The sequence below is a fragment of the Penicillium coprophilum genome (genome assembly GCF_028826855.1).
Source record: "Penicillium coprophilum strain IBT 35676 chromosome Unknown utg000001l_segment0_segment0, whole genome shotgun sequence".
NCBI classification, from domain to species: domain Eukaryota; kingdom Fungi; phylum Ascomycota; class Eurotiomycetes; order Eurotiales; family Aspergillaceae; genus Penicillium; species Penicillium coprophilum.
This window is the reverse complement of record NW_026622720.1, coordinates 1,160,689-1,171,160: the sequence shown is the minus strand read 5'-3', so window position 1 is coordinate 1,171,160 and position 10,472 is coordinate 1,160,689. Positions and strand designations below refer to the sequence as shown.

General features: G+C 51.3%; 4 protein-coding genes across 4 annotated transcripts; 2 read left to right on the top strand and 2 right to left on the bottom strand.

Moving 5' to 3' along the window:
• Positions 1-677: 677 nt before the first annotated feature.
• N7500_000423 (trafficking protein particle complex subunit 5) lies at positions 678-1,512 on the top strand (the record flags this gene model as incomplete). Its single annotated transcript, XM_056671569.1, has 2 exons — positions 678-925; positions 1,026-1,512. 2 exons carry the CDS (start codon positions 678-680, stop codon positions 1,510-1,512), a joined length of 735 nt encoding a protein of 244 aa, XP_056537142.1.
• A 468-nt stretch (positions 1,513-1,980) lies between these two features.
• Positions 1,981-3,421, bottom strand: N7500_000422 (microfibrillar-associated 1 family protein; the record flags this gene model as incomplete). The annotated part of the gene is made up of 2 exons (XM_056671568.1): positions 1,981-2,796; positions 2,846-3,421. The coding sequence occupies 2 exons, from the start codon at positions 3,419-3,421 to the stop codon at positions 1,981-1,983; spliced, it is 1,392 nt and encodes a 463-aa protein (XP_056537141.1).
• Positions 3,422-3,958: 537 nt separating this feature from the next.
• On the top strand, positions 3,959-4,500 carry N7500_000421 (putative ssDNA binding protein Ssb3; the record flags this gene model as incomplete). The annotated part of the gene is made up of 3 exons (XM_056671567.1): positions 3,959-4,195; positions 4,310-4,364; positions 4,436-4,500. 3 exons carry the CDS (start codon positions 3,959-3,961, stop codon positions 4,498-4,500), a joined length of 357 nt encoding a protein of 118 aa, XP_056537140.1.
• Positions 4,501-6,555: 2,055 nt separating this feature from the next.
• Positions 6,556-10,299, bottom strand: N7500_000420 (putative GATA transcription factor (Ams2); the record flags this gene model as incomplete). Its single annotated transcript, XM_056671566.1, has 3 exons — positions 6,556-9,982; positions 10,041-10,194; positions 10,260-10,299. The coding sequence occupies 3 exons, from the start codon at positions 10,297-10,299 to the stop codon at positions 6,556-6,558; spliced, it is 3,621 nt and encodes a 1,206-aa protein (XP_056537139.1).
• Positions 10,300-10,472: the final 173 nt, after the last annotated feature.

Sequence of the window (10,472 nt, the reverse complement as noted above, 5' to 3'; positions counted from 1 at the left end):
TTCCCCCAGCCAACGGCCTTGCGCCGTTCGATGATGAAAACTTTCCTACATTCGCAGTTTCCACGCTAGTTGTCGTTTGAACCCAATCAAGGCAGCGTTGAGCGGAATATCTTCCTTGGATGTCTGAGAATTATTTGGCTGTCCCTTTATGAATTTGCATCTCAAAATTTGGCAGTCGAGACGGTTGCTAATTGTCTCTCAGAAATAGGATCCCTTTTGGTTGAAACGTTCGATCTTTGATATCACATTATTGCTTCACAGTGTGCAGTGTTCAGCTTGATAACTAGTTGGGCTTGCTGGAGTTCTTGCTGCTGCTTTGCACAACTCGACCTAGGGATATATCGAGTGGTATGCAGGGAGTAGGAGCTTCAACAGTGTCGAATATCCAGTATATCAGTATCAAATGAATCACAGTTCTGTCGAACAATATCCTCCAATCATATCTTTTAGAAGTCTTCATAGCCAACCTGGTGTAGTTCCTCTCAGCGTACAAGTAAAATCTCGCAGTATTTGCACCCGAGGTAGTTGTGCTCTGCCGTACCGCATCCACTGTTGACCCATACCTCAGACCTCTCATAGATACCTCAACTTGACAAGATCAAGCTCTTGAATCAACATTTCTCGACCCTGATTCCAATCGGAACGCCATTCTCATGGCGGCACCTCGACATGCCACGATGCAATCCATCAGCAATGGCGGCACACAAGGGAGCGACAGACCACAGACACAGCAATCACAGCAAGCCCATCAATCACAACAGTCCCCTGGACTGCGTGTACCTTCCAATCGCAAGACCATCTACGACCGACACCTGAACCGAACTCGTAATGCAGAACTCAGCCGGGCAAGCTTCGCCTTTCTATTCGGGGAGATGGTCACATATGCTCAACGACGAGTAACAGGTATCCAAGATCTGGAGAAACGGTAAACACCCCTAATTCAAACTTGGAATTCTCTCTCCAATCCTCTCGAAAACCATTATCGCCATGTATCTCCCTAGTCCATAGCTAACCCCTCGATACAGGTTAAACGAACAAGGCTACCCCCTCGGCCTCCGCCTCCTCGACCTCCTCTTCTACCGCTCAACCTCAACCTCCTCCTCAGCCCTCTCAAGTTCCTCAACCTCCTCTTCACCCCCAAATCGACCCCTCCGGATCATAACCCTGCTCCACCTTATCCACGGCCCCCTCTGGCGCCTCCTCTTCGGCCGCGCCGCAGATGCTCTCGAGCACTCCGTGTCCCCAGATACCCCCAACGAATATATGATCACTGATAACGACCCGATGGTCAACACATATATCAGTGCACCCCGCGATATGAGCATGCTCAACTGCGCTGCCTATGTTGCCGGCATCATCGAGGGTGTCTGTGACGGGTGTGGCTTTGAGACAAAGGTCTCGGCGCATAACCAGCCCACGGAGCTCTGGCCTAGTCGTACAGTGTTCTTGGTTCGCTTTGGGGATGCGGTTATGGAGAGGGAGAAGGTGCTTGAGAGGGCGGGCGTTAAATAATGAATGACTTTTTCGGGTACCAGGGTATCTGGCAGGCTGCAGGCTGATGTGTGCTTGTTAGCGTGGTAGATTTACGGCATTTGAGATGCTCTGAGTGTGGTTATAGAGTTCCTTCGCCGTGACTCTTGGGTCTTTGATTTAGACACCAACATCCTCTTCACGAAGTCATGCAAGTACAAGTCTGGACGGTCGATCCGAGGAACTTGTTAACAGTTCTTGCAGTCAGCTGTGGATCTTGTACAAAATTCCTCGATTGTCGGCCAGCAGATATCATACAATACAATTCCTCCAGGAGAGGATATGCTATATTACGTATATGTACATACACAGAAGAGTATTGGCACATTGGTTGCTCAAAATTCAAGATATCACAGAAGCAGATTCCACCATGCACATGCACCTGATAGACTCGCGCCCCAACGCCAATAGCAAAGTAGGATATCAACATCGCCATGACAATCAAGCTGATCACGAACTATCCACCCGCCGACGTTTCTCCCTATCGTCATAGGGCGACGGGCTCCGCTTCCGTCTCTCCCTAGACCGACTGCGCTCAGCCCGACCTGAGTCTCTATCGTCACGCCTGTCCCGCCTCGGCGAACGAGATCTCGATCGGCGCCGAGGTCTGACAGCACTGGCATTAGCACCAGTCGGTCCACGATCCCCATCATCACCACCGCGATGATGATCAGGCATAAACCGCTCATCCGTAACACCCTGAGGCGGCCCATCCCTCCTCCTCCTATTGTCCAACCCATCTCCAAACCGCCCCGTATCCTCGGACTTAAGATCCCTATAGCGCGTCCGACCCTTCTTTCCAAGCTTCGTCATATCCCGCACCTGCATGTACTCCGGCAACGTATCACGATTGACATCGTCCTCAAAGCGCGCACCCATAAGCTCCCGGCGATCAAGACCCTCTGCTTCAAGATCTCCTCGGAAGAAAGCACCCTTGTGGAAATACCGCTGCATAAAGCCCGTCTGCCCACGCGTAGCATCGCGGTCCTCCTTCTGCTTCGCAATAAACTCGCTATCCTCTCGCTCCCGCTCTTCAGCTGTAAGGTTCCGCCGACGCTCGACCTCCTCGCGCTCTTTCTCGCTCGCTTCGATGGCTTCCCGGGATCGTTGCACGCGCTTAAGTTCCCGGAGTGTCCAGGCTGCACGCTCGGCTTCGGGGTCTAGACCGTCTGTGTCGTCGATGGCTTCTTCATCTTCGGCTTCGATGAGCTCGTCGTCATCCCAGGCGCGATTCGCGCTGGAGCGTGCTATCGCTTCTTTCTCAAGCTGGTCGCGGATTAGGTTGTCTGCTTTTTCTCTTCGTTGCGCGGCGCGCTGGGCTTCCCGCTTCGGCGGCGCGATCTGCGTCGGCTTGGGCGTTTGTTTGGCCGGATGCTGTGGACGCGGCGTTGCGTTTGTCTTTTTTAATGAAGGTTGGACGTATGAGCATGCGACGTGGCGCTTCGTCTTCGGAACTGCTCTCTTCTTCGGAGTTTTCTTCTTCTTCTGATTCCTCTTCTTCCTCTTCGGCGTCTTCTGCGGCGGCTGCAGTAGGTTTTGATTCGTCAGTCGTAGGATGCGGTACTGCTTTTGGCGCAGGTGCGGCGGGCTTGTCATCTTCTTCGTCTTCGGTGACGAACCCTTCCTCGTCGTCCTCCTCTTCAACCTTTTGACTGGCTACTGCAGACGCTGGGAATGAGCTCGCTTTAGGCGCTTTTGCTCGGCGCAGTGCCTCGGCTCGTCTGCGCCGCTCTTGTTCTCGTCGCGCCTCCCGTTCAGCTTCGTGATCTTCTTCTTCCTCCTCTTCCTCGGATGAGTGCTCCTCTGCGATTGCCTTTCCAGGGCGGTAGCGACTAGGCCTGACGGGGTTTTTGGTCATTCCCCGATGGGACGAGGGGAATGGGGGAGGCATTGTGGTCGGATGTGATGAGTGTTGAGGTGGGGTAGATGTCGGTCAGGTAGATAAATCTAGAGCTCCGTTGCCTGGCTTACTGTCCTAAGCCAGAAGATTGCGCCCGGCCTGCTCCGTAGTATGGTTTGGTGATGACTTGTTGAATTGACGTATCGGGCCGAAGCTTTTGCTGGAGATATGTGATCACGTGAGGATATCAAAAAGCTACAGGAGGGAAGAAATTGGAATTGACTGCGTCAACTGAGATATTGGTTTATTGTATCTAGGTAGGTTAGATTCCCGCTTAGACATGAAGTGGATTCCAGGTTAAATTTATACTCCCATAGTATTACCATATATTTATCTCCATAAGTCCACTTTGCCATTTGATCCATACAATTTAATCACCACGTGACCACGCGTTTCCGCGCTTCGCGTCGATCAACCTTACTCTCCCCGCCGTTTTCCAGCACCAAAGCAAACTAACGAAACCCCATCACCTCAACAATTCCAATCTCAAACTCTCAGCCGCAGTCGAGAAACACAAAATAATCAAAAATGTCCTTCCAAACACCCCGCATCCTCCCTTCCCACCTCCACGCCTTCCACCCCTCTGGCGCTAGCTCACACACTGTCCGCATACTCGGCACCGTCACCGCTCTCCATGGGGCCACCGGCACACTCACCTGCGGCAACAATGGAGATGTCACCCTTATTTTGAAGTCGGATGCGCGCTTGCAAGTCGGGAAGCTGGTCGAGGTTGTGGGGAAAGTGGCTGATCTAGAGGGTGGACAGGTATGTGAACATGGGACCCGAACGGAGCCCCGAGAGTTATGGACCTGATATTTTGAACGTGGACTTCCATGGCTATGTAATGTAGTGGTTTCTAACGTCTTGCGCGTCTTATAGGGATACGGAATCCGTATATTGGGCTCGACGGAGTGGGGTGACCCAGCTGATTGCGGTATGTGTTGAATGTTTCGCCCTCTGCAAGGTACATTGGCCTAGCAACTGACGTATGTGGTGGAATTTTAGATTATAAGATCTACGAGCATGTTGTCAATGCTACGCATAAGTTCAAGTCCATCTTTTACGATTAATGGATCATGAGTTGAGGGATTTGAATATATGGCCATTTTTCTGAGGGGTCTGTCCCTGGTCTGATATGTGTTTAGAATTTACCAGAAGAACAGGTCAGCCTGGCTGTTGTGACATTGTCAGCACCATCCAGTAGGTAGAGCCTAAAGAGCAGATATGCCTGTTTGAGCGGGCCTGGGATGTCGATGCTGTCACTGCGATTCTCTGTGATTCCCCGGCTTTTGCGTTTTACATATGAGGTTATGATCAAAGCTTCTTCCAATCAATAATTTACATTGAGTCTAACATATCAAGCACTGGAAGTAAAATGGATGTATTCGGTGGCTATGACTACCTAGGTGACTGACTGTACAACGAAAGAGGTGATTAGGCACCCCCAATGTATTCCGTGGGATCTGTCAAATGGCTATGGAACCCGAAAGCCCAGCCATGACTTGATGCAAAAACATCCACGAGAACTCCCAATTTGATGTAGGCGCGGACCTGCACATGGACCTCCACAACTTAGTGATGTCGATATCCTGGTGTGTAGGTAAGGCACAGCCCTCTACGCGATCTCAGGTGGGCTACGGAGAGATGGGGGTCGAGAGCTGGGGGAGGAAGAAGAGAGGAAGAAAAGAAGAGGTGGGACGATGGGGGGAGGCCTTTTATATGGTCACATCATGCGTACCTTCCTAAAATGGATGGCCCTTCGCTCTTGCCATGTCAACTTCCCAGGCAGAGTCTCAGCTGATTTGGTACAATGACATCAATCGATATAGCACCCGTCTACCTGAGACATTGGTTAAATATATCTGGTATGATATTCCTCATTTGACCTGAATATTGCCCCGAACACACTCAGCACCGTAAGCGATTTTATGTATCTACCTTAAGTGACCCTCGACATCAATCCCACATAACCATGGATTGGCTAATATCTCCGCAGGTGAAGGTCCCTTAGCGGGATCATATTGCAACATCTATCGAATGAGCGCCTTCACTTGCTGAGCTTCCTCCGAATCAAGCTCCAGACCTGCCTGATCGAATAACTCTTCTATGGATTCCTACTCCAACAGAAGCGGTTGCTCCTCCGGCGGAACTCCTCCAAGCTGACAATTGAAAAGCTGTTTATCGGGCGCAAAATAGAGTGACGATGTCATCCAACGCTCGAAGAGCTCGTCAGGAAGAGCACCAAGCTCGATAGTAAGGGAGAGAAGATGATCATCATCCTCTATCTCGGACCAAGGTACGCAGAAGAATGGCAGTCCGGTGATACGTTCCAAGACATTACAACCAAAACTCCAGATATCGAGGGTTTTGTTCACAGTCCCAGTAAGAATCAACTCCAGAGCTCAAAGACCCAGTGGAGTGACAGGCTTTTTAGGCGGATCGTCAAAGAAATATACTATTCCAGGCAGTGAGGTATAGGCCTACTAGAGACAATTGAACCAGATAGGCTAACCACCGCCCATATCGCACAATTTGATCTTAAACCCTTCGGTGTAATAGGTCAAGGGGGCTAGTGGCTGGGCAATGCAAAGATATGGAGCCCATTAATCTTCTTTACCGTCGAGTCTCTGTACAGGGGACGAGATCGAGTGGGCTTACGCATCTCTCTCTTGCCGGAGTAAGTCCTGGGGTGTCGAGTCGATATTCTCAAGAGTGAAGAGTATGTTTCCCTGCTGAAAGTCTCCATGGGCGATACCATTTTCATGTAAACTTGGTTGTTTTTATACTAATTACCAAAGTGTACAGCCAGGACATGTTTCTTGTGATTTTTGTTTTGATTTAGTATTTCGTGCTATCGTAAAACTAGTCAGGATCCATAGGAAAGGTATCGTAGTTAACAAAGACCACTTCAACTTCAATGGGAATGATTCCACGAAGGAAAATAGCGAATGCAGTATCGGAGTTCTTTCAAGATACTCCGGGTCATCAGTTCGAACAAATAAGAAAGGGGCGTAAATCTCAAGCTGGAAGTCAGGATCCGCTGTCTGTATGTAACGAGACCAACCCATAAACCAAACGCCGTCGCTAAAAGAACAGCAAAAATAAGAATAGAAAATAAGCAAACATTATTGGTTTGACATGTGGGAAAAGTTCCCGGTCTGAGACAAGAGAGGTGGCCTAATGGCCTTCAGGTTCTTCAGCAGCAGGATGGCCCTTGAGTGCGTCGGCTGGGAGGGTGTCCGAGCTGAAGAACCCAGAGTCGGGAATGACAACATCGTTGAAGTTGAAGGGAAGGAGATCGGAGTTGAAGTTCTCTTTCTCATTGGGGTTTTCCGAAAAAGAGCGCTCAGCAGCTCGTTGGCAGGAGTTTCGCAAGATCCAGTAGGGGAAACGTAGTCCGCTGGCAGCCACTCCGCCCAATTGTCCCCAGCGAACTTGTCGTTCTCCATTTCGAAGAAAGTTTCAGCCTTGTCGGCGTCATCGAAGATGTCGAGCATCATGCCATCAAGGGACTCGAATGTCTCCGGAAGACTGTCGGAGGTAGGCTGTGGTGCCAAAGACTGTTGCTTGGGCGGGGACTTTCGTGGTGATGACTGAGGACTTCCGTGAATTGATTGGATACGCTGTAGGCGTTCTGCGGACAGACGAGCTGGAGTCATGACTGAGCCTAGGTCCTTGCGTTTGTTAAGACTTGGGGAATTTGCCGGGAAGGACAAACGCTTGTCAATCGCGTTTATGCGCGGGTTACGTCGACGGGGTGTAGGGCTTGCTGAATCAAAGCCAATGGATGGACTCTCAAAAAGATCATCGAGGTCGTCAAGCGGGGTAGGTACAAGGTTCCCCTTTTGCGGACCCGGCTTGTCGTCTTTCGTGGAGGCAATGCGAGGGCTACGACGTGGGGAGCAGCTGTTCACCATAGAAGGATCAAGCTCCTTCAGAGGTCCATCATTCTGGGAATTCTGGAAAAGGGATCTTCTCAAGGGCTTGGGAGTGAGACTGTTGGCATCTGTCATTGGAGCAGAGCGGGCTTGCGTACGGCTCACTGGGCTAGACTTGGTGGCACGCGTCAGTGCCTCTCTGGCGTCCTGCTTGGACCAACGGCGTCCCGGGGTATCGAATGTTCCGTCCAACTCGGCACTAGTATCTCGAGGAGACTCGTTGGGGGAATAATCTGCTTCGCCGTCCTGATCGTCATCCTCGTCATGGTCCATTTGGGGGGTCTCCCCGTCGGGGTGGACGGAAGAAGCTTCAGTAGGTGCTGGAGAGGAAGCCGAAGGTTTCTTTGGTGCGGCCTTGCTACGGGTTCTAGTGGCAGGGCAGGAATTGACCTGGCTGCGGTTCCTTGAAGGACGCTTTTTGTATTTTTTGGCCGGCTGCGCTGCTTTTGGCTTCGTCCACTTGTCTTCCGGGCGCATTTGTTTGAATTTGTGAAGCCACAAACCGCAAGGATTGCAGAAGGTCAACTGCGACCAATCATTATCATCCTGCTCGAGGGCTTTTTTGTAGATCTTGAAACTTTGCATTTCGCCCTTGTCGTTTCGGTCCACGGTCTCCCAATAGAGCATAGGGGATGTCTTCATCATATCTTCTGCAAGGGTCTCGCTGCCCTTGACTGTTTTCACCCACGCTCGCCGCCAGCTGGCTGTTTCGATGGTGCCGCAATTCTCACAATACGGGGGAATCTCCCCATTGAGAATAGCATTGTCCAGGCGTGCCTTTATGTTCTTCGGCACCGCCTTGGATCCCTGTTTCGGTAATGACCTTGGCTTTGAGGATTGCTTTGGCTGCTTGGAACTGGAACTAGCTGTCTCACACGGCAAGAAAGTGACATCCACAGGTGCCACAGGCACTACAGGCACAGCAGAGCGGGGAGGCAGAATAGGGTCGCTAGCGGGGATTGCGCGATACAATTGAAACTCATTGGGGAAAATCTGTGGTGCCGGCGCGAGGGGCTTTGGCGCCAAGCGCTGTGCTCCGGAGCTCGAAGAAGGTCTCGATACGGGAGCTGTGGCTGTTGCGGGACGGGGTGTGGGTCGGGCTTGAGTGGGACGAGAAGAGGCAGCACGAGATATCGGGCGCGGTGCCTGCTTTGCAACTTGCTCTGTTTGAGTATCATCGACGGGGAGAGGATCATTGTTGGTTCCCTGGGCAGCACTGACAATGCTGACTGGAGAACCTGCCTGCACCGTAGTACGAACTGAGCACTTGTCTCGGGTGATTCCACGAGAGGCTCCCGTTCGGCGATCATCTAGGGGCACATTGGTGTCCTCGTCCATGAGTTCATCCGGTCCTGCGCTCATGAAACCAGAGTCGTTGTCCAAAGACATGGTAGGCAAGACAGGGCTTGATCTATTTGCCAACCGGCTATCGAAAACTGGAGGTGACGATGGCATGTTGAAGGATGGCTCAAAGAGGCCTTGGTAACGGGTATCCTCGGGAGAGGCACCACCGGCATCTGTGGTAGGGATATCATCACTCATGCAATATGGGGAATTGTACGAAGCAGGACATGAGGCAATGCTAAGGCTCGACGACTCCCGTAACAAGCTACCAGTGGGTCGGCTTCGGCGGGGGAAATCAGACGGTCGAGATATGGGGGTGGGTGGACGGACAGGCTCTTCGTGGGAATGCTCGGCCGTGAGAGCAGGGTTCACGGGAGTTGGGCGGTGGATTCTTACAGAAGCCGCCGTGCTAGCTGCGACTCGTAGGGAACTTGGTTGTCTTTCGATGTTCATACCTGACTTTCCAGGCCAGTTTGCTTGATACACCTTAGCCCTCTTCCGGGCTGGGGCCTCTGTTGATTCTTCATCACCACTGCCGTATCCTGACTGCATGGACCCCCTTCGAGCGTTGTTGTGTGAGATGTGTGAAAGCTGGGTCTGGTTGTCGCAGTCCCGCATAGAGGCACTTGAGGACGGGCGAATCATATCACTATGAGGAATGCTCTGTTTTGGGTAAGATTGATGATGAGCTGGTGTTCGACATCCACCGGGTGTTGACACTCGACTGCCGGCGTATGAGTGTGAAGGTGATACTGAGCGGACCGATCCATTGTGGTGGAATGTAGGGAACTCTCGTGGCGTTGAGCCCTCGCTCAAGAGCTGGTGGAATCTCTCAATTCCAGACTGATGTATCGGAGATCCATGATCGTTGTGGCTCTGGCTTCTGGATGATTCCAATAAGGCGGGGCTTTGACGAACGAAATTTGCCCATGACTGCGTGTCAAAGTCGCCTGAATTGCCATTGGTCAACTTCCGATGCTTTTGCATGCTAGCGAAGTACTCACTCTGAGTGACAGTTGGGACAGGCACCAGCCGTAATTTGACCTCCAAGGTCTCTTGGGCGCCTTTGGAGAAGAGACCGCTGAGGGGACTCTTGCAAACTCGCCCAGTAATCATGGTCTTCGACTGGTTGTTGGGTGTCTCGGGTGCCGATGAGAAGGTGGCCAGCACCCCAGAAAGCATGCCTTGCCCGACAAGAGGGGTTTCGAATTCTGAATAGTCATAGGCGTAAACGGTGTAATCCTTTCCTAATTGACCCACAAGCTCCGGGCTAAACAAGGAAGTGTGTTAGTATGCTATCTTGGTCTCCAGGGGCGAGGGAATCAAACCTAGCAGAAACGATTGCCTGGATGCATGTTTTCAGTTCGATCACTCCAACCGGAGTGTTCTCGTCTAAAAAGGCGGTTTGGATGTCGAGCACATGTGGCCACCGAGCAAGGCAATTTGTCTTATTTTCGTTATCGAATGTGTAAAGAACTTTCACTGTATAATACCCATGTTTAGTTGCCACTCATTTGCCCTCGCTAAAATGGTAGTGGGAAACATACGCCTCATAGGGCGGACATCGATACCGTCCTGAGACTCCATCTCATCAGTTTGTTAGCTCACCATGCAAGACGGTAGATCAAACTGTGGGTTGAAATGGAGAATAGAGGAGGAACGGTAATCAAGCTTGGTCGAAAGTATGTGGATTCGAGGTTCGCAAATGTTGGCGGGTAGGAAGAGGGAGGAACGAAATTGTCGATTAAAGAAAGGCCTTT